At 43.9% G+C, this 23,651-nt stretch overlaps 2 protein-coding genes across 3 annotated transcripts in view; both read left to right on the top strand.

Annotated features, from left to right (window-relative positions):
- Positions 1-8,978: 8,978 nt before the first annotated feature.
- Positions 8,979-23,651, top strand: part of FRMPD1 (FERM and PDZ domain containing 1) — a 207,480-nt gene continuing 192,807 nt past the window's right edge. For both annotated transcript variants that reach the window (XM_060199152.1, XM_060199146.1), the window contains exon 1: positions 8,979-9,297. The gene's annotated coding sequence lies outside the window, so the exon portion shown is untranslated. The remainder of the gene's footprint in view (positions 9,298-23,651) is intronic.
- LOC107522578 (ragulator complex protein LAMTOR4-like) lies at positions 10,811-11,258 on the top strand. Its single transcript, XM_060198906.1, has one exon. It carries the CDS (start codon positions 10,858-10,860, stop codon positions 11,050-11,052), a length of 195 nt encoding a protein of 64 aa, XP_060054889.1. The 5' UTR covers positions 10,811-10,857; the 3' UTR covers positions 11,053-11,258.

Genomic DNA, 23,651 nt, shown 5'->3' with positions numbered 1-23,651 from the left:
CCTAGAAGGACGCACAAAGCTCTCTAAAGGAGCAGCTTATGCAAACATTCTTTTTCCTTTTTAAACTTTTTTCCCCCACAGTACTCAGTTCTAGCTGCGAGGAGTGCCTGAGCTTGCATACAAGTCTCCTGTGCAACCACTGTGCTGACTCTTCAGCCCCAAATATGTTTGGAAATACCAGACGTGAGGAGATGGGGCAATGAGAGGCCTGGGGAAGGGGCCTGGGTGTCTTGTGAAGTGGAATTTGAGGGAGAGGTGAAAGTGAAATGTTAAAAATCGTTTTAAGCTGAGGATGATTAGCACGCCGTTTTTAGTTAGCCATTACAGTCTTTCTTGTATGTTTCAAATTGCTCGTGATAAGTTAAAACACAAACAAACAAACACGCTGAGTGGAAACAAACAACAACAAAAAGTGAGGTCGGTGAAACTTGCCCATGATTACACAAGTAGTAAGTTGAGAGTAGTTTTATACTTAGGTTTCTGAGACGCATGATATAAAGGGCCCTCCTCAATCGCTAAGGAACAGGCCATGGCCGATGCGCCGCTATGTTCCATCGCTGGGGAGCCAGAGAGGACCCGAACTGCCCCTGTGGCTCCAGACAGACTATGACCCACACAGTTAACGACTGTTACCTATCCAGATTCAAAAGAGGTCTCGAAACTTGACATCAGGCTCAACCTGACGCTGTTGACTGGCTACGGAAGAAGGGCAAACGCTAGAAGAAGAAGAGGGCCTTTAAAAAAAAAATTATATGTATTCACTTATTTTGGATAGAAACAGAAAAATTGTTCGAGCCCCCAGCTCCCCACCTGCAGGAGAGTCGATTCACAAGCGGTGAAGCAGGTCTGCAGGTGTCTGTCTTTCTCTCCCCCTCTGTCTTCCCCTCCTCTTCCCCTCCTCTCTCTATTGCTCTCTGTCCTATCCAACAACGATGACATCATTAACTACAACAACAGCAACAACAAAAAACAGCAAGGGCAACAAAAATAAATAATTAAAAAAAAATTTTTTTTTAATATTTATTTTATTTATTCCCTTCTGTTGCCCTTGTTGTTTTATTGTTGTTGTCGTTGTTGGATAGGACAGAGAGAAATGGAGAGAGGAGGGGAAGACAGAGAGGAGGAGAGAAAGATAGACACCTGCAGACCTGCCTCACTGCCTGTGAAGCAACTCCCCTGCTGGTGGGGAGCCAGGGTTCGAACCGGGATCCTTATGCCGGTCCTTGTGCTTTGCGCCACCTGCGCTTAACCCGCTGCGCTACAGCCCGACTCCCATAAATAAATATTTTTTAAAAATATTATCCTAAAAAAAAAAAGAAACATAAATTGAGAAGGGAGGGGGAGTGGGGGGGAGAGAGGGGGAGAGAGAGAGAAAGAGAGAGAGAGGCAGGCTCACAGCACTGTTTCGCACTCATAAAGCTTCCCCCCTGCAGGTCCAGGTGCTTATGCACAGTAGCATGTGCATTCAGCTTGGTGTGCAGCCTCCTGCCCCCGCTTTTGTTTTGTTTAGTTTTTAATGTTTTCACATCATTACTGTATTCTTTTTTTTTTTAAAGAAAATTTCTTTTTTTAAAAAATATTTTATTTATTAATGAGGAGAGAGAAAGAACCAGACATCACTCTGGTACATGTGCTGCTGGGGATTGAATTTAGGACCTCATGCTTGAGAGTACAACATTTTATCCATTGCGCCACCTCCCGGACCACACATTGCTGTATTCTTATTTGTGGAGTTAGCAGATCCTCACAAATTATAGTATTGCCCCTGTAATATGTAGTATGTACCAACCAAATTCAGAATTACTCAACATTTGCAGAAGGGGGCGGGGAGGATTACAAACAAAGCACATTATTTAAAGTCTTGCCAGTCCTGGGCAAAGACAAGGTTGCAATGCAGATAATTATAATGTCAAGTTGGATTCTCCTTCTCCGGTGCTCTGCTCCTCGTCTATTAGTCTGTTACAATAAGTGGCCGTCTTGATGGGGATCCCTGGAATTAGAAAGAAAGAGCTTCAGGCAACCAGATTTCCTGTCCCAGATTAATCAAGAAGATGTTAGAAGACCGCTGTCCCAAATTGCGCATGCCCGTTAGCCATATATATATCTTAGACATGAGCCAGATGGTTGGATTGCTCACCAAGTTAAAAAGCAGAATGTTCCTTCTTGAATGCACATTGCACAGCAACAATGGAGTTGGGATCCATGACAGTCGCACTGCCCCTGCACCTTCCTGACTGACAGAATCTAAAACAGCCCGGGCAAGAAAAGAGAATTCATCTGGGTATTCATTCGGGTGTTAGTAACCTCTTGGCTCTATTATTCTTGTGGTAGCAGTGCAGGCAGTTCTGGAATGGGAGTGGCCCTCTCCCAAGAACCAACTCCATGCAAACCCTGGAGATTCTTTAGAAAATTCGCACTGATGCTGGAAAGCAGTTGGGGCTGTGGAAAGAACCAGGGCAGAAAACCGGGAGACATGGCCTCCAGATCGGACTCTGCCCCTTTCTAGCAGTTTGAGGAGAAGCACAGCTCTGTTTCAAGGCAGCTCTGTTTCTCTAGGTGTAAAAGAAGATAATGATCAAATGCTCTGGGGAGTCTCTTTCAGTTCTAACAGTCTGCATTTTGAATTCCAATTAGGTCCTCTAGAATATTCTGGCCTGGGGTGTATGGGCAGCAATATATTATTACCTAATGTGATCAGTCATCAAAACAGCCAGTGTGAGGGCAGGGGTAGATAGCATAATCATTATGCAAAGAGACTCTCATGCTTGAGGTTCTAAAGTCCCTGCACCACTGTAAGCGGCCGGGGGCTAGACCCCGCAGGTTATTAGGGTAACCTGGAGGAGGAGGGGCGTCGGAGAAGAATAAAGAATGAGAGACGAGTGAGTTGATGCTGAATCAAGCTCCAGCAGACATCTCTGTCTTACTTAAGCAGAACTTTATTTTTATAGTCTCATAAGGCTTAGATCATTAAAATAAAAACCAACAAGGTATAGATTATTAAAACAAAAATCACCAAGGCTTTGGTCACTGATACATAAATCACCAAGGCTTTGATTGTTAAAACAAAAATCACCAAGTAAGAACAGCACAGGTAGGGAACACCTCCTGCTTTGTGGAACAGTCACATTCCAGGGGCACTTTTCTCCCTAGAGATCACATCGCAGTTTCTGTATCTTTTGTTATTCCTGTACCTGTGTGCTAGGCAGATGTTCTATTGATTAAGATTAATATTCTACCTGTATACTTATGCCATCCTCTTACCCCTATGCATCAGAAGACAATAGTTCATAGAAAGTTTAAGCTTGTTATGTTTCTAGGGGCCTTAAGCAAATTGAGCAGCCCATTTTTTGTAAAGTCTGTTCCATTGTTTGATCAAGGAGTTTTGTTTTGTTCCTTACTGAGAAGACACCAAGGTGGTGCTGACCTGGCCAGCCTCTCCATAAAGTTCAGCTCTCTAGCTGAAATCCATCTTCTGTGTATGCTCACTATGTGACCTAGGTTCTTTTTTTTTATTATTTTTAAATATTTATTTTCCCTTTTGTTGTCCTTTTTTTTTGTAGTTATTATTGTTGTTATTGCTGGATAGGACAGAGAGAAATGGAGAGAAGAGGGAAGACAGAGAGGGTGAGAGACAGACACCTGCAGACCTGCTTCACCGCTTGTGATGCGACCCCCCCTGCAGGTGGGGAGCCGGGGACTCAAACCGGGATCCATATGCCAGTCCTTGTGCTTCACACCACCTGTGCTTAACCCGCTGTGCTACCGCCCAACTCCTGTGACCTAGTTTCTTGTGTACTATTCCTGCATAAAGAAGTGGGAACATAGTGGTGGGTGGTAGATTAAAAGGCCCATTGTATCTAGACAGGTACCGTAACTTTCCATTTATTAATTAGCTATGGAAGGTGGCCCCTCCACTGTGGGAGCCACTAATCTTTCTCTATATTTTAGGGGGAAACACTAAAGGAAGTGGTGTAGATAAAGGGGGAAACAATTTTTCCTATTGGAGTCTCCTGAAAAATTCTGCATTACTGATATTGCTTGTTCCATTGTGATCAGTCTTACAGAGTGCAGTGCAGGTTTTGTCATTATTTTTGTCATTGGTCAGGCTCTGAGCCTGGCCATAGGTAAATATTATTAAGACTACACAGAGCTTAATCCCAAGCCCTATACATGGCAAAAGGCAAGATGGTTTCAGTTTGGCCTGGAGAGTCCAGCCGTGCTGAACTTCCTGCGAAGCTGGTACCGTGTCAAGCAGCTCGCATGGCGGTGCCTGCGCCAGTAAGCCAAGAGCTGAGCCGTGTTCTGGTAAAACAAAAACCAACCAACAAACAAAAACAGCCAGTGTGTCTGTTTTTCATGCTAGGAAGAATGTAACAATAAATTGTATCTCACTCATCTGTATAGTTAGGTAAAATGAACTGTTTAAGAAGGAATTTGGGGGTGGGTGGGGTAGATAGCATAATGGTTATGTACAGAGACTCTCATGCTTGAGGCTCTAAGGTCTCAGGTTCAGTTCTCCCACATCACCATAAGCCAGAGCTGAGCACTGTTCTGGTTAAAAAAAAAAAAATGCAGTTTTGGTTGGGCAAGACAGCATAATGGTTATGCAAAACAAAAAAAACCCAAAAAACCCCATGTCTAAGTCTCCAAAGTCCCAGGTTCAATCCCCCGCACCACCATAAGCCAGAGCTGAACAGTGCTCTGGTTAAAAAAATAAAAATAGGGGGTCAGGCGGTAGCACAGCAGGTTAAGCGCACGTGGCACAAGGCGTAAGGACCGGCATAAGGATCCCAGTTTGAGCCCCCGGCTCCCCACCTGCAGGGGAGTCACTTCACAGGCAGTGAAGCAGGTCTGCAGGTGTCTATCTTTCTCTCCCCCTCTCTGTCTTCCCCTCCTCTCTCCATTTCTCTCTGTCCTATCCCACAATGAACGACATCAACAACAACAATAATAACCACAACAAGGCTACAACAACAAGGGCAACAAAAAGGGGAAAATGGCCTCCAGAAGCAGTGGATTCAGGTGCAGGCACTGAGCCCCAGCAATAACCCTGGAGGCAATAAATAAATAAAATAAAAGTTTTAAAAAATATTTTTAAAAAAGATTATGCAAACAAACTCTCATGCCTAAGGTTTGAAGATCTCAGGTTTAATCCTCTACACCACTATAAACCAGAGATGAGCAGTACTCTGGTTAAAAACAAAACAAAAACAAGCAAATAGACCCACAGTCCTCTTACCGTCACCTATTCATTCTGCAGCTGGAGGACAGATGAAGCTGTTGTCTTCAACTCGTCTCTGCAACTGCCTCCTTCAAAGAAAGTTTTGTTTTTCTCTAGCTGAATGTAATTTTTAGAAAGATTATCTCTATTTATTTATTGGATAGAGACAGCCAGAAGTCAAGAGGGAAGAGGGTGATAGAGAGGAGGAGAGACACCTGCAGCACTGCTTCACCACTCGCGAAGCTTTCCCCCTGCAGGTGGGGACTGGGGGCTCGAACCGGAGTCCTTTGTGCATTGTAGCATGTGCTCTCAACAAGGTGCGCCGCCACCCGGCCCCTTCAAAGAAAGTCTTTATTGTCAAAACCAAAGGTTCCTTGTAGTCTCTGCCTCTTCAGCAAAACTGGTCACACAGCCCATTCAGGAAACTGATCTCCTCATTCCAGGGATGACAGGTTCTTCTGATTTTCTCTGGATGTTCCACAACCTCCGGCCACACCTCTCCTTTTTTTTTTTTTGTTTGCCTCCAGGGTTATTGCTGGGGCTCAGTGCCTGTATCACGATCCACTTCTCCTGGAGGCTATTTTTCTCCCTTTTGTCGTCCCCCCCTTTTTAAATCATTATTGTGGTTATTGTTGTTGTTATTGCTGTGGTTGTTGTTGGGTAAAACAGAGAGAAATGGAGAGAGGAGGGGAAGACAGAGAGGGGGAGAGAAAGATAGATACCTGCAGACCTGCTGCAGGTGGGAAGCCGGGGCTTGAACTGGGATCCTTGCACTGCTCCTTGCGCTTTGTGCCATGCGCACTTAATCCCCTGGCTACTGTCCACCGCCCCCCCCCCACACCTCTTCTATGACAGTATCCAGTTGGTAGTGTTCTTTTTTATTTTAATATTTATTTTTTTATTTCCTTTTATTGCCCTTGTTGTTGTATTGTTGTAGTTATTACTGATGTCGTCGTTGTTGAATAGGACAGAGAGAAATGGAGAGAGGAGGGGAAGACAGAGAGGGGGAGAGAGAGATAGACACCTACAGACCTGCTCCACCACTTGTGAAGCGACTCCCCTACAGGTGGGGAGCCGGGGGCTCGAACTGAGATCCTTATGCCGGTCCTTGCGCCTTGTGCCATGTGCGCTTAACCTGCTGCGCTACCGCCCGACTCCCCAGTTGGTAGTTCTATAAAATTCTTTCCTGAATCTTTTTCTCTTCTGTAGTCATGGACAATCTGGTCTGGTTTCAGTTGTCATCTTTGGGTAAACAATTCACTGCCTTCAGAAAGTCTGTAATGGTCTAGTTAAATTAATGAGCTAATATTGCCACCTGAGTTGTAACAAGTGTACCATGGTGTTAAAGACGTTAGCACCGTGGGAAGTTATGGTGAGTGATACATTGGGATTATTACAGAGACAATTTTTTATTTCTGGCCACCAGGGTTATTGCTAGAGCTTTGTTCCTGCACAATTCCTCCATTCCTGACCCTTTTTTTTTTTTTTTTTTTAGATACTGGGTGAGAGACAGAGGGGAAGAGAGCAAAGGAGAGACAGAGAGGACTGTTCCACTGCCTGTGAGCCTTCCCCTGTGCGGGTACTCCCAGGTGGAGGCTGGGCCTTCACGCATGGCAAATGTGCATGCACTCTGCCAGGTGATCCAGCTCCTGCCCCCAGCCTGTTGGTTTGTTTTACCAGAGCGCTACTCAGCTGTAGTTTCCCATGGTGTTGGGGCTTGAGGCGGGACCTTGGGGCCTCAGGCTTGACAGTCCTTTGCCTAACCATTATGCTGTCTCCCCAGCCGCTGCTCCCCATGGCTCTTCTTTCAGTCTCCTGGAAAAAATACTTTACATTTGTTTCACTGCCCTCCTGAAAAGGACACATGTCTTTCCTCTTTGTCCTTACTGGCCTCATCCCCTTTCTCTCTTCTTCCCCTACCTGGTGCTTCTTTTTTCATTCTTCTTGTATCCTTCACTTTTTCCTCCGAGTTCCCCATTTCCATACAAATACTCTTTCCTGAGCTCACCAAATTCTTAGCTCTGGGCCTTTGCATATGCTTTCCTGTCTGATTATTATTTTTTTCAGGAATGGGAGATAGCTCATGAAACAGAGCATGCTCCCTACCACACATCTCCCTGGATTGCAGCCCCAGCATGCTATGGGAGGACCTGGAAGGAACCAGAGAGCTCCAGGAATGGTGGGGCAGTACTGTGGTGTCTGCTTATCTCCCTGTCTCTTCCACCCTCTTCTCTCTTTCTCTTTTTTTGCTCAGAAATAAAGAATGATAAAAAAAAAATGACCCGTGGCAGTGATATGTGTGTCTTTTATGGTGCCACATAAAAGAATACTTTTTCTCTATCTCTTTTTGTGCTGACTTATAAAGTATCATATCTGCCACTGCCTTCAATATGTCTCTACTGCTCTAGTTAAATTAACCATCCAGTCTTGTTGCCTTAGTTGTAACAAAGTATTAGAAAATGTTAGCACTATGGGAAGCTATGATGAGTAATATGTTAGAATTCCTTGCAGCATTTTTTATAGTGCTATTATAAATCTTAAACTATTTGGAGACAAAAAAAAGCCTGGGGAGTTGGGCAGTAGTGCAGCGGGTAAAGCGAACGTGGTGCAAAGCACAAGAACCAGCGTAAGGAGCCCAAGGATCCCGGTTCAAGCTCCCAGCTCCCCACCTGTAGGGGAGTCACTTCACAGGCGGTGAAGCAGGTCTGCAGATGTCTGTCTATCTCTCCCCCTCTGTGTCTTCCCCTCCTCTCTCCATTTCTGTCTGTCCTATCAAACAATGACGACATCAATAACAACAATAATAAAACAACAATTAAAAAAACAACAAGGGCAACAAAAGGGAAAATATATATAACAACATTGAAAGTCTGCACTAGACTTCCTGTTCTGACTTAGCTGTTGTTTCTGTGTGTCTGTCTACAGACCAGTACTGACAGTCCTGTCAGTGCCAGAGCACTTGGTGTAATATCTTGTCGTTGTTTATATACTTCTCTCCTTCACTAAAAAAGGATAAAAATCATGTCTCACTGATTTCTGTACCCCTGATGCTAGTCCATTCCCTAGCAATTGGCAGCTGTCTACTATCTGCTGAGTAAATGTTTACTGTTAGAAGAATGTTGATTTGGGGTGACCAGGCCAGTGATTGCATTGATGGAGCACTGATTTTATATGCCGAAGGTTTCCAGTTTGAACCCTGGTGCTACGTGTAGCAGAGTGGTACTCTGGCTTGTCTCACTCTGTCTCATGTGAGATTCTCTCTTGTATGTAATAAAGTACATCGTTTAAGAAAAACTGTTGAAGGGCGCAGGGATATAGGTCATCACACAGAGCGCATCACTACATGGAAATCGGGGAAACGCCACTGCTGTGGCATCTCTCCCTCTCTGTGTCTTGCTTTCTGAATGAAAACAATCATCCTAGGAGCAGTGAAATTGTACATGTGCAAGGCCCGAGTTTATCTCTCTCATCTCTCTTTACACACACACACACACACACACACACACACACTTGATGTGGGAGTATACCAAAGCTGTTGTTGTAATCTGAAATTACAGGCCTGAGAAAATGCATTTACAAGTCTCAGACTTGTGGGCTGTGCTTGCTGCTCAGTACAAGGGACTTGGCAGGAATGCAGGGATGGAAATGCCCAAGCATGGCACGCCTCCCTGTACAAGAGTCCCATGTGACCCTCCTTCCTCTGTAGGTAAAGAGCCTCGGGCCAGCTGAGCTTGCCTAGTTCAGTCCAGGTGTGCCTTGCAGGCTACTGTTACATCTCAAGGGGGTGTGGGCCATGTGTCTCCTGCACAAAAGCCAACTAGAGCAGAGAGCATAGGAACTGGTTGGAAGGAGGATGACACCATGGAAAGACGAACCTCCAGTTCAGCGATTCTGGTCCCAGCTCTTTCATTAATGAGCTGTGTGACTTTGGCCTAACGTCATCCTCTTTGCAGGCTCCAGTGCCTGTATATATAAAATGAGGACGTGGACTTACTGGTGGCTGCAGGGTCTTCCAGGATTGCTACTCTGGGATTCTGGGATTTGTGTGAAGACTGGACACTAGCAGAAGGAAGCAGGTTAGTGTGTGTGTGTTAAGAGCATATAGCCTCCTGAATTACTGAATCAAGGTTAGCATAGGTCTCCAGCAAAGAGAAGTCAAGCTAGGACAGAAATCTGTGTAAGTCTTCCTGGATGGAGAAATGACTGCGTGCAGTAGCTCACCCTGGACTCTTAACTCTGTCCTGTAAGCGGGGCGTATTCTCAAGGATGGGCATGGGGGGAAGTGGGAGGGTAGAGTTATGTTCATTTCACTTAGAAACAAAGTGGCTACATTTGGGGGGAGTTTTTGTGCTTTTTTGGCCAAGAGTTTTTATTTCTTTGTGCCAAAAGCTGAGTTCTGGAAACAATGCAAAGAATACTACCTGGAATTTGACTGGAGGGCCTGACAACAATGCAGTGGTTTTGAATGGGGCTTGTTTATGTGGGTGAATTGAAATTGTTTGGCATTTGAGGCTATGAGCTATAAAGTCATGGGAATTCAGAATTGCCTTAGCCAAGTGAAAGAATTCCATTTTAGATTTTACTTACCATAAATGAATGGCTTTGACAAATAAATTAGAGAGCCCTTGGCAAATATAAAATGTATATTTATATAACAAAGCCATCATAACTAGCCATTTACTAGTTAAGAAGAACTAGTCTTTAGTAGAGAACTCAGGGCAATTAGGAAATTATTATTATTATTATTATTACTTTAATTCTTGGGACTATCCTTTTTGTTCATCCCTCACTGGTCTCAGAATCCAAGACATGAGCAGAAGCTGTAGCCTTTGTCCCTAAAGGAATAAGAAATATGCGGGGACAAGATACTCAGCCACATCGGCTCTTGGCTCAGGGCAACTTTTTTTCAAGTCTGGTCCTTCCTCTGTGTTGACCAAGAGTTTCCCCTCCTTCTTACAAATACTTACATAATGAATCACTTGGCTTCAGAGATGGTAGATAATAGCTTAGCCTTTTAAAGTTTTTGGATTTAAATCCTAGTAGACAAGCTTCTAGCCAGCTAAATGGTAGTGGAACAGTGTCATTCTCAATTCTCAGCATAGGTATGGGAAGGGAGTAAAGGGAAAAATCCCTCCTGAGAGCTTAGGGAACTAACTGGTCGTATCTGGAGAGAATTGAGGGACTGGACCAAGCTTTAGGTCTCTAGGAAAAAGAGCCAAAACAAAAAGCATAATCGTTAAGTGGTGTATTGAACACTCTGTGCCAAACATGGGTTATATTAATAATTCTCACACCGGGTGGGGGAGACAGCATAATGGTTATGCAAACAGACTCTCATGCCTGAGGCTCCTAAGTCCCAGGTTCAATCCCCTGCACCACCATAAGCCTGAGCTGAGTAGTGCTCTGGTGTTTCTCTCTCTCTCCTCTCTTCATCTCTCAAAAATAAAATTAATTTAAAAAAAAAAAATAATAATTCTCACACCAACCCCTCTGAGGCGGGGTGGCAGGGTGTTATCTTGTTTTCATGAAAAAAAAAAAAAAGGTTTTTTGAAGCACATGAGGCGGGCCTGGAGCCGGAAGCTACCTGTTGGGTTGGGAGGGCCCCTGGGAGGGCCCCCCCAGCACCTAAGGCTGCCATGTCATCGGGTGACCTAGAGAATGACGAGCAGGCAGCCAGCGCCATGTCGGAGCTGGTCAGCACGGCCTGCAGATTCCGGCTGCACCATGGCATGAATGTGCCCTTCAAGCGCCTATCTGTGGTCTTTGGAGAACACACACTCCTGGTGACTGTGTCAGGACAGAGGGTGTTTGTGGTGAAGAGGCAGAACTGAGGCCGGGAACCCATTGATGTGTGAGCCTGCCAGAGGGCAAGGGGCAGCTGCCGCTATAACACAAGACAGAAAGCTCCTCAGCCACACCCACACCTAACCTCCCTGGAAGCACAGGGGCTTAGGGCCCACATGCTGTTAAGGAGAGCTCAAAGGAAAGTCCCTCCCTCCTAATAAACATGCATCTGACCTCCAAAAAAAAAAAAAAAGGTTTTTTGTTGTGGCCCTTGTTTATCGTTGCTGTTATCATTATTGTTGTTAGTATTGTTGTTGGATAGGACAGAGAGAAATGGAGAGAGTAGGGGAAGACAGAGAGGGGGAGAGAAAGACACCTGCAGACCTGCTTCACCACCTATAAATTGACCCCCCACACAGGTGGGGAACTGGGGGCTCAAACTCAGATCCATATGGCGGTCCTTGCGCTTCATGCTGTATGTGCTTAACCTGCTGTGCCACCACCTGGCACCCTAAAAAACATTTTTAATTATGTTTTTATAGAGACAGAGAAATTGAGAGGGAAAGGGAAGGAGGGAGGGAGGGTGGGAAGAGAGAAGAGGAAAGAGAGGGAGGGAGAGGGGGTAGAAAGAGGGAAAGAGGGAGTTGGCGGTAGTGTAGTGGGCTAAGCGCTCATGGCGCAAAGCCCAAGGACCAGAGTAAGGATCCCGGTTCGAGCCCCTGGCTCCCCAAGTGTAGGGGAGTCACTTCACAGGCGGTGAAGCAGGTCTATAGGTGTCTATCTTTATTTTTATTTATTTATTTATTTTTGATTTTCTTTATTGGGAAATTAATGTTTTACATTCAACAGTAAATACAATAGTTTGTACATGCATAACATTTCCCAGTTATTTTTATTTTTTAAATATTTATTTTCCCTTTCGTTGCCTTTTTTTTTTATTGTTGTTGTAGTTATTATTGTTGTTATTGATGTTGTCGTTGTTGGATAGGACAGAGAGAAATGGAGAGGGGAGGGGAAGACAGACACTTGGAGACCGGCTTCACTGCCTGAAGATTGGGATCCGGGGATCGAACCAGGCTCCTTAAGCCGGTCCTTGTGCTTTGCGCCACATCAGCTTAACCCGCTGCGCTATTGCCCGACTCCCAGGTGTCTTTCTCTCCCCTTCTCTGTATTTCCCTCCTCTCTCCATTTCTCTCTGTCTCATCCAACATCAACAATATCAATAACAATAGCAATAATAACTACAACAATAAAAAAAAACAAGGACAACAAAAGGGAAAATAAATAAGTAAATAAATCTTTAAAAAAGGAAAGAAAGAGGGAGAGAAAGGGACCTGTAGCACTGTTTCACTGTTCCCGTAGTTTTCCTTCTGCAGGTGGGGACTGAGGGCTTGAACCTGGAGCCTTGTGCACTACAATGTGTACACTCTATCAGATGAGCTATCATCTGGTCCCTCTTGTTTTCATTTTCCTAATCAGGGGTGGGGGACCTTTTTTTATTTTTTCCTTCCAATGGCCATTTGAACTTTTGTAGCATAATTTACAGGCCATACACAATTATCAGCTTAAAAATTAACACTTAATGCAGTTATTAAAAAAAAAAAAAAACCTGAGACTTATTGAATTTGGAGTTCTGCCTGTGATTTCCAGACCAAGATATTACAAGCCATTCCTTATCCTGTTTGTTTGTTAATTGCCACCAGAATTATTGATGGGGCTCAATATTTCAGTGTTTGCATGACTCCACTGCTCTTGTTGGTCTTTTTCTTTCTTTCTCTGATGCGGACAGAGAGAAATAGGGAAAGAGAAAGTCAGAAAGGGAGAGGGAAGGAGGGAAGAAGATGAAGAGAGATACCTGCAGCACTGTTCCACCACTCATGAAGGCCCCTGTCCTTTGTAGGTGGGGACTGGAAGCCCAAACCTGAGTCCTTGCATATATAATGAATACACCTTTCCCAGGTGTACCACCACTCAGTGCCCCCACCTCCATTCCAAATAAAAAATTCTGGCACAAAAGGTAATCTGTTCTCAGTCAGGAAGAGAGGGCATTTATTCTCTGAGTTAGCCTAAGGACCTTCTATTGCGCCAGGTCTGTTGAATAATAAGGACATTTTATTATCATTGGTAGATGAGAAATGCACTTGATGATGAGGGTGATGTCTGTTTAGCCTGGACATTTCTGCTTATGCTTCCTGTACTGTCAGCGTTATTTATAGTGCCTTATTGCACTCTGATAAAGCATCTTGGTTGGATGATAAACTTTATACTCATGCTGCCCATGGATGGGTATTTTTTCTAGTGAATCTGTATATATATATATATATATATATATATTTTAATCAGAGCACTGTTCAGCTCTGGCTTATGGTGGTGTAGAGGATTGAACCTGGGACTCTGGAGTCTCAGGCATGAAAGTCTGTTTGCATAACCATTATGCTATCTACCCTCTACCAGAATCTGTGTTTTAAATGTTCAGTTCAAAGAGACATTGAGATAAGATACCTCTCTTTCTCTGTCACTACCACGCCTACAAATGAACAACACTCCTTCTTCCTTTAACTTTGGCTGGGTCGGGTGATAGCATAATGGTTATGCAAACAGACTCTCATGCCTGAGGCCCCTAAGTCCCAGGTTCAGTCCCCCACACCACCATAAGCTTTGGTGTTTCTCTCTGTCTCTCAAAAAGAAAAAAGAAGAAAAGGAGTCGCTGGGTGGTGGGGCACCTGGTTGAGCGCACACGGTACAGTGCACAAGCACCCAGGTTTGAGCCCCCAGTCCCCACCTGCAGGGGGAATGCTTTATAAGTGGTGAAGCAGTGTTTCAGGTGTCTGTCTCTCCCTCTCTATTGCCCCCTTTCCTCTCGATTTCTGGCTGTCTCTATACAGTAAATAAAATAAAGATAATAAAAAAATTAAAACACAAAACAAAACTAAAACTAACAGAGGTTGGAGAGGGGTCTAGATAAGTATAGAGTACTGGGGTCCATGTAAGAGGCCCAGGGTTCAGTCCTAGACACTGCCTAAAAAACCGGTAGAAATCAAAGAACCAAAATAATTCCTTTACTAGGGAAAAACCAACACAGAGACACACTCATTAATTCTTGCCACTGGTTAACTTCCATGGGGAGTTTTCGGTTCTTGAATCTTTAGCTCTCCTCCACCTAAGAATTCTGGGGCACACAGCAAGAGGGAGGTTTGACTGAAGTGCTCAGAGAAAACCATAGATATAGTGGAAGGACCTTGATCCCTCGAATGTTATGCTAGACTATGGGACCCTGAGGTGTTTGTCCTTGGGATGTCTTTCTTTCCTGATTCCTGGGAGTAAATCTACATAGAATCAGGCATGAGGGGGAGTCAGGCAGTAGTGCATGTGGCACAAGTGCATGTGGCACAAAGCGCAAGGATTGACGTAAGGATACTGGTTCGAGCCCCCGGCTCCCCACCAGCAGGGGAGTTGCTTCACAGGTGGTGAAGCAGGTCAGCAGGTGTCTGTCTTTCTCTTCCCCTCTCTGTCTTCCCCTCCTCTCTCCATTTCTCTCTGTCCTATCCAACAACGAAGGACATCGACAATAGCAATAATAACCACAACAAGGCTACAATAACAAGGGCAACAAAAGGGGAGAAAATAGCCTCCAGGAGCAGTGGATTCATGGTGCAGGCACTGAGCCCCACCCTGGAGGCAAAAAAAAAAAAAAAAAAAAAGAATCAGGCATGAAATTGTTTTATGAAGTTTAACTGAGCATTGCCCTACTCATTGGCAACAACCAGCTCCATTTATGTGCCTTTGTTGACAGGTGGGAGGGAACATGGGGGTGGAGACTGAGCCTTTTCCATGGTGTTGTGCCTTTCTTTTTCTTTTTCTCTCCCTCATGAATACATCTACCCTTCCTCATGCAGCGCTGATGTTGCTAAAGCCAGCAAACGAGGCCTGTGACTGGATGTGAGCATTTGTTCCAGAAGCATTTTGGCACTGTCCAAATCTTTCCCTCTCTCCTGCAGCTACAAACGGAGACTAGGAGGGTCAGTAATGGACAGTTACTGAGCATTAAGGTGGCTATATATGTTGGGGGAGAATTAAAGGCCAAAGAGTAATAATCAAAACTCAGAAATGGGGAGCGAGAAACATGGAGCATTGTTTGGATTTTGATGTTAGAAGCTACTGCAGCAAAGACTGGAAAGTGTGTGATGAACCCATCTTGTTTCCACTTTCCCAACAACAAAGTAGCTAACATCAGTGAGCGGACTAATAAGAGACACTGCAACATGGAGGCAAATTCCCCTAAGAAGCTTGCTATTTCAGGAAGACATGGGCTGTGGCTTTTGTGAATCAGTTTTAAAAAGAGCCAGACAGCTTGTGGTTAGCAATAATATCTGTAGCTGAGAGAGGATTATCAATCATTTCTCTTGCTTCTTATAAGTGAGCCTTCTGTCATAGAAGCCATATGACTGACTGCATGATCCTTGTTGCTATTCAATTTTTTAAAATTCTTTTAAAATATGTTTTAAATATTTATTTATTCCCTTTTGTTGCCCTTGTTCTATTGTGGTCGTCGTTGTTGGAGAAACAGAGAGAGGAGGGGAAGACAGAGAGAGGGAGAGAAAGACACCTGCAAACCTGCTTCACCGCCTGTGAAGCGACTCCCCTACAGGTGGGGAGCTGGGGCTCGAACTGGGATCCTGACGCTGTTCCTTGCGCTTCGTGCCACGTGCACTTAGCCCATTGTGCTACCGCCTGGCTCCCCTATTCAATTTTTTTTAAACTGACTCATTTTTCATGGCAAGCCCTTTCCAAAATTTGAAAAATATCTGGGCCAATGATTACTTAAGAAGCATGGCATTAGACTGGGACAATAGCTGAGCTTGTTAGAGCGCAGAACTTGGCATGCCTGGGGCCTAAAAGACCCCAGATTCTATCCACAGCACCACTCTTTACCAGACCTGAGCAGTGCTCTGATTTTTCTACTGTTTCTTTTTCTCTCACACATAATAGCAATTTTTAAAAAATACTTCATTCATTCTCTCTTTTAAAAAGATTTTATTTATTTATTTATTAATGAGAAAGATAGGAGGAGAGAGAAAGAACCAGACATCACTCTGGTACATGTGCTGCCGGGGATCTAGGACCTCACGCTTGAGAGTCTAATGCTTTATCCACTGCGCCACCTCCCAGACCACAAATACTTTATTATCTGTTATGTTGCTTTTTGGTCTGACAGGAGAGAAATTGACTGGAGGAGGGCAAATAGAAAGGGGAGAGACACCTGAGGCTCTGTTTCCCCACTTGTGAAGCTTTCCCCCTGCAGGTCAGGACCAGGTGCTTGACCTCGAGTCTCTGCACATGGTTATGGGTGTGCTCAACCAGGTGTGCTACTGTCCGGCCTCTAAAATACTTTAAATAAAAACTTAGTAAATGAAATGTACCTTAAAGATTAAAGAATGCGTGCAAAAGTTTTAAAATACTTTTAAAAGACTGATTTATCTTATGAGACAGAGGAAAGAACCAGAGCACTACTGTGGCACGTACAAGCGCAGCAGCTGGACTTTAGGACTGCAGGCATGCAAATCCTGCCCTCCACCGCCCCGCGCCACCTCCTCCGCCTCTGAATGTCTTCACATGTTTCGATTTTGGAGGCAAGAGATGAATTCTGAAGCTACTGCTGTTGTGTGAGACTTTATTTTCATTTGCACATCATGTCTTAGAACTGACATGTGAAACAACTTGTCAATCTTAAAAGCAGTCACTGCTTTTAACATCTTTATAGTAATGATTAGAATACTGACTGAGGGGAGTCGGGTGGTAGCGCAGCAGGTTAAGCGCACGCAAAGCGCAAGGACCGCTGTAAGGATCCCGGTTCCAGCCCCCGGCTCCCCACCTGCCCGGGAGTTGCTTTACAGGCGGTGAAGCAGGTCTGCAGGTGTCTATTTTTCTCTCCCTCTATCTGTCTTCCCTCCTCTCTCCATTTCTCTCTGTCATATCTAACAATGATGACATCAATAATAACTACAAGGGCAACAAAAAAGAAAATAAATAAATATAAAAAATTTAAAAAAAGAATACTGACTGAGAGAATTTAAGTTTTAATAAAGATAATAGCTAAAATGTACTGGGGCTATATGATATGCCAAGTCCTGCACTGAGAGTTTTACATGACTTGTCTTGTTTAATTCTCTCAATAATAATATCATATAGACATATCATTATTCCAGTTCTACAATGAAGATTATTATATTTTTAAAATTTTATATTTATTTTCCCTTTTGTTGCTCTTGTTTTTTATTGTTGTTGTAGTTACGTTGTTAGATAGAACAGAGAGGAATGGACAGAAGAGGGGAAGACAGAGAGGAGGAGAGAAAGGTAGACACCTGCAGACCTGCATCACTGCTTGTGAAGAGACTCCCCTGCAGTTGGGGAGCGAAGGGACTCAAACCCGCATCCTTACGCCGGTTCTTTGGCTTTGCGCCACGTGAGTGTAACTCGCTGCGCTAACGCCTGACTTCCATATTTATTTTCTTATTGCCACCAGGATTATTGCTGGGGCTTGGTCAAGCCTGCATGACAAATCCATCACTCTTGGTGGTGATTTTTTTCCTTTTATTTATTTATTTTAAGATAGGACAGATAAATTGAGAAGGGGCAGGGGAAGGGGAGATGGAAAGAGAGACAGAAAGAAGGACACCTGAAGACTTCCTCTACTACTCATGAAGCTTCTATCCTGAGTGGGAGTTCGAACCTGAGTCCTTGCTCATAGTAGAATGTGTGTTTAACCAAGTACACCACCACCTGATCCCCCCAGATGAACATTATTATGACCTAATCCTTCTCTAGAATTCTTGACCAAACCACCAACTGTTTCCTTAACATTTCCCTTTCTTTCTTTCATTCTTTCTTTCTTCCTCCCTTCCTTCCTTCCTTCCTTCCTTCCTTCCTTCCTTTCTTTCATTCATTCTTTCTTTGTTTCTTTATTAGGGGATTAATGGTTTATAGTTGACAGTAAAATACAATAGTTTGTGCATGTGCAACATTTCTTAGTTTTCCACATAATAATTTAACCCCTACTATCCCTTAACATTTCTTTTCCCCAGCATTTCTGTTTGGATATTTAATAGGCATTTCAAGTTCAAAATGTCTAAAACTTGGCTTCTACCATGGCTCTTCTTTTTATTCCATCTCCCTCAAACTTACAGTCTTAGAGACATTTTGACTCTAGGCAGTAGCAACTCCAGACCTGACATTTCTCAGGCTTTGGGATTATCTTTGACTCCTTTTCTCACTTGTCTGTTTACCAGTTCCTATTGCTTCACCTTCAAATTGGAACTGACTGTCTTACTCCTCTGTTGCACCTTCCTCTCTCACTTGGCTCTTTGCAGTAACCTCCTTCTGCCTCTACCCTTTTAAGTCTGTTCACATCACAGTAGCCAAAATGCATCTGTTAAAGTGAGAGTTCAAAACCCTCTGTCGCTTCCATCCGACTCAGAGTGGATATCAAAGTCCTTACAGTAGTTATAAAGCCCCATCAAGGGCCAATTTCTCTTCAGATCTTCCCCTTGAGCTCACAGACCCTGGGTTTTAGGCAATCTTTGGTGCATATGTGAATCTGTGCCATCTTTTTTTTTTTTTTGGAGGGGGGCGGACCAGATGTCTGACACCAGGTTCTTGAAAAACTCAAACTATCTCTCCCAAATTTTAACATTTTAAGAATCCTAGCTTTGAGAGAGCCTCAGATTCACAAATATAATTTAAAGAAAGGACTTACTTCAATTATAAGATTATTTGGAAACGACTCTTTAGTGAGAGAAATCACTGAAAATGTCTTTGTATTTACAAACAGTGAAATTAATGGGATTAAATATTTGCACTTTTTGGGCCAGTGAAATAGCTCACTTGGATAATGTGTTGCTTTACCACGTGTGTGACCAAGGTTTGAACCTGGCCCCCACTGCACAGAAAGAAGCTTCAGTGCTGTGGTGTCTGTCTTTAAAAAGATGCACTCACTTATTTGAGTGGACTTTCTGTAACTCATGTACCAGATTCGAGAAGATTCAGAGTAAATACCATTAAAATAAAATCTATGCAAACCAAAAAAGGTGTTTGGACTTCTAGCTCTTATTTCAAATACAGTCAGGCCTGTGTACCTAGCTTTGGGCTATGTCTGTGGGAGGTACTGGGAAATATTTTTGATATATTTTAGTACAAAGAACCTAATGCAGAGCCTGCCACACAAATAAGCTCTCTATACCTGTCCCCTATTTATCTTCTTCCTTTAAATCAAGAATTTGTAGCAGTTAACAGATCTGATTTTGGTCAAATTACACCTAAAGTGATTCAGCCAGGAAGAAAGTCTGGTGGCGGATCAGCCTAAATCCATCATTCTTTTCTTTTTTTCCTTTTTTTAAATATTTATTTATTCCCTTTTGTTGCCCTTGTTGTTTTATTGTTGTAGTTATTATTGCTGTTATTGATGTCATTGTTGGAGAGGACATAGAGAAATGAAGAGAGGAGGGGGAGAGAAAGACCTGCTTCACCGCTTGTGAAGTGACTCCCCTGCAGGTGGGGAGCTGGGGGTTCGAACCGAGATCATTATGCTGGTCCTTGCACTTTGTGCCATATGAGATTAACCCACTGCGCTACTGCCCGACCCCCCCATCATTTTCTTCACGAGGCTCTAGCATGAGCGCTTTAAATGCCTAGGCCCTCATCTTCTCCCTCATCCCCTTGATTATTTACATACCTAGAACCCCTGACCTACATACCTGGGGTTTTATGTGGCTTCATTAGTAAGCTATAATTAATTACAAAGTAAACATTCATTATTGTTAATGCCATTCCAGTCTGGATTACTAATCCAGAGAGAGAACCTCCTTGCACAGTGTCTCTCTGGGAAGTTCAGAATATCCCACAAACCTAGGAGGATGTTTCTTCCTGTAAAGTATGTTCAGAGTACTTCTAAGTATGCACTTGAGTTGACCCTGGAGAGATGCCCTGTTTTAAAGTGACTGTAAAGACACTGGCCACTGTGCCCAACATAGGACTCACATGGGGCAGACTGGTAGAGTCGTCCTTCACAGAACCAGAGGTCAGAAATGTTAGCCCATGAATGGAAAGAACTTTATAGTTAGAGTAGTTTAACTGGAATCCACTTGTCTTTTTTTTTTTTTTTTTGATCATTGATTATCTACCCTGTATATTGATCTAAGTGCTGGAGTGACCCACATAGGAACCAGACAAGTATTTTGCTTTTAGAGAACTTCTACTAAAGAGAGAAGATACAATCTATCCATCCATCCATTTACCCGTTCATTTGGTGACTATTTATTGACTATCTTCTGTGAGACAGACTTCACAGCACTGGATGTGTCATAGCAAACAAAGCAAAATTCTCATTTCATTTTCTAGGTGCTAGATGAAGCCAACACACACGAAGGGCATGGATTCTCTGAGAATGAGATTAGGAAAAGTTAATATGAAACAAAAATCATTTGGCTAATGGGGGTGTGATCACGACTATGGAAATCTAAGGATAACAAATGATATCAGACTTTAATGATCGTGACCACTGCGAATGTAAAGGGGATGGCTTACCTGGAGCTGGAAGGCAGGGAGCCGGGGTGGGGGGGTAGCCCCTGCGTGTGCGTGTGTGTATTTATCCACTAGGCTCATCTGAAGACAGAATAGTCAAGCAGGGACTGAAGACATGAGGCTGATGTAGCTCAGGGACATTAGCCATCGAGATAATTTAACTCATATGCTTTCTTTTTTTAAATGTTTATTTATTTATTCCCTTTTGTTGCCCTTATTGTTTTATTGTTGTGGTTATTGTTGTTGTTCTTGATGTTGTCGTTGTTGGATAGGACAGAGAGAAATGGAGAGAGGAGGGGAAGACAGAGAGGGGGAGAGAAAGACACCTGCAGACCTGCTTCACCACCTGTGAAGTGACTTCCCTGCAGGTGGGGAGCTGAGGGCTCGAATTGAGATCCTTATGCCGGTCCTTGTGCTTTGTGCCATGTGCGCTTAACCCGCTGCACTACTGCCCTACTCCCACTCATATGCTTTCTATCTTTTTTAAATTAGTAATTTAGGCGCCAGGTGGCGGCTCACCTGGTAAAGCACACACACGACAGTGTGCAAGGACCCGGGTTCAAGCCCCTGGTCTCCACCTACAAGGGGTTTCTCTCTGTTTCTTTTCCTCTCTATCTTCCTCTCCCTTCTCACTTTCTGCCTGTCTCTATCCAATAATGAATCAATAAATGAAATCAGTTAGTAATTTACAAGATCATAAGCTAATAGGGGTACAGGTCCACACCACTCCCACCACCAAAGTTCCTTGCCTCCACTCCCCCCAACTGTAGCCACCAGAGTTCTATGAAAGTCTTATAGATGGGTCACCACTTTTTTTTTCCAGTGTATGTGTTTCAATTCTCTCTTTTAAAAGTATATTATTTGGGGGTCAGGCGGTGGCGCAGTGGGTTAAGCGCATGTGATGCAAAGCGCAAGGACCGGTGTAAGGATCCCGGTTGGAGCTCCCGGCTCCCCACCTGCAGGGGAGTCGCTTCACAGGTGGTGATGCAGGTCTGCAAGTGTCTATCTTTCTCTCCCCCTCTCTGTCTTCCCCTCCTCTCTCCATTTCTCTCTGTCCTATCCAACAACGAACAACATCAACAATGGCAATAATAATAACCACAATGAGGCTATAACAACAAGGGCAACAACAACAACAAATATATTATTTATTTATTTATTATTGGATATATATAGAGAGAAATTAAGAGGGGAGGGAAAGATAGAGAGGGGAGGAGACAGACACCTGCAGCCCTGCTTCACCGCTCATGAAGATTCCCCTCACCCCTACAGGTGGGGACCAGAGGCTTGAACCTGGTCCTTGTATACTGTAACCTGTAACCTGTAGCGTGTGCGCTTAATCAGGTGCACCATCAGCTGGCCCTTCAGATTTTTTTTTAAACCAGAGCACTGCTCAGCTCTGGCTTATAGTAGTGCAGGGAATTGAATCTGGGACTTTGGAGCCTCAGGCATGAGAGTTTCTTTTTGTAACCATTATGCTGCCCCTTCAATTCTCTCTCTCTCACCTCTCTCACTCTCTCTCTCTTTTAAAGAATTTATTTATTTATTTATTTATTTTATATTTATTTATTTATCTATTCTCTTTTATTGCCCTTGTTTTATTGTTGTAGTTATTATTGATGTCACTGTTGTTGGATAGGACAGAGAGAAATGGAGAGAGGAGGGGAAGACAGAGAGGGGGAGAGAAAGACAGACACCTGCAGACCTGCTTCACCGCCTGTGAAGTGACTCCCCTGCAGATGGGGAGCCGGGGGCTTGAACTCGGATCTTTACGCCGGTCCTTGTGCTTTTGTGCCACCTGTGCTTAACCCGCTGCGCTACCTCCCGACTCCCTAAGAATTTATTTATTTATGAGAAATATAGGCAGAGAGAGAAAGAACTAGACATTACTCTGGCACATGTGCTGTCAGTGATTGAACTCAGGACCTCATTGTTGAGAATCCAGTGCTTTATCTACTGCACCACCTCCCAGACTCCCCCCCCCCCCATTCTCTATATTCCACATATGATTAAGACCATCTGGTAGTTGTTCTTTATTGCTAGGTTAGCATGGGGATGTCTCTTCCCAGGCGTGTACTCTCTGGGTTGGAGAGAACTTGACCGGAGCCAGCCTTGGCTGCTATTCACTCAGTGACACGAGGGAGATGACTCAGGAACCAAACACATGGCAGTGAGGCAAATGCAATTCTTTATTGATCAGAGAGCCAAGGCTTTTTAGGGCAGACCCGGAAGTGGCAAGCTGGAAACGGAAATGGCTAGGAAAGGAGCAGAGAAGGGCAAAAAGTAGCTGGAAAGGTAGGAATTCCTTAGCAACTGTTTCGAGGGTTTTAACTGGTAGGATTAATAATACCCTGTAGGCAGGGAGGGTCTTGAGGGTAGAAAGAAGATAGATCAAAGGAATGGAATGGGTGGGGATCTTTCAGGCAAAACAATGATTATGTAGATAGGCCGTAGTATCAGGACTGCAGGGTGGAGCAGGGGGAGCTGACTTAATGTTTTAAGGAATGCCAGGCTCCTGGAGGCAGAAACATGCAGGGTGCTTTGTGAGGCTCCTCACAATTTCCTGACATCTCCCCTTTTCTTTCTATCAATTGGCCATAGTATCAGGAATGCAGGGTGCTTTGTGAGGCAGGGAGTCTGATAAGATGGGGCATACCTTTGGGATTACTCCTGTCCCTTCTTGCTCAACATCTCGGTAGAGAGAGAGACTAACAGGAGAGATGCACTCCTCAGGTCAAGCCCTGCCAGGCTCTCCCACATCCTCACAATTTCCCCATACTTTATTTCCTTAGTTACTTCACTAAGCATAACCAGTCACCCCTAGTTCCACTTGTTAGTCCCAAGTGACACAATACCATTGTTTTTAATTGCTGAGTAGTACTCCACTGTAAGTTGCATAACTTCTTTATCCAGTCATCTGTCAGTTGGCATTTGGTTGCTTCCATATTTAACTCATATACTTCTCCCTTCCTCTTCTGACTAACTCTTTCTTACTTTTGGATTTTCACTTAAATATAATGTTCCGAGAAAAGCCAAATCTGCAGTCTCAGAATTATGGGTTCCTCCTTCA

Source organism: Erinaceus europaeus, chromosome 10 (genome assembly GCF_950295315.1).
Source record: "Erinaceus europaeus chromosome 10, mEriEur2.1, whole genome shotgun sequence".
Classification (NCBI taxonomy): domain Eukaryota; kingdom Metazoa; phylum Chordata; class Mammalia; order Eulipotyphla; family Erinaceidae; genus Erinaceus; species Erinaceus europaeus.
This window is presented reverse-complemented; position numbering and strand designations above follow the sequence as displayed.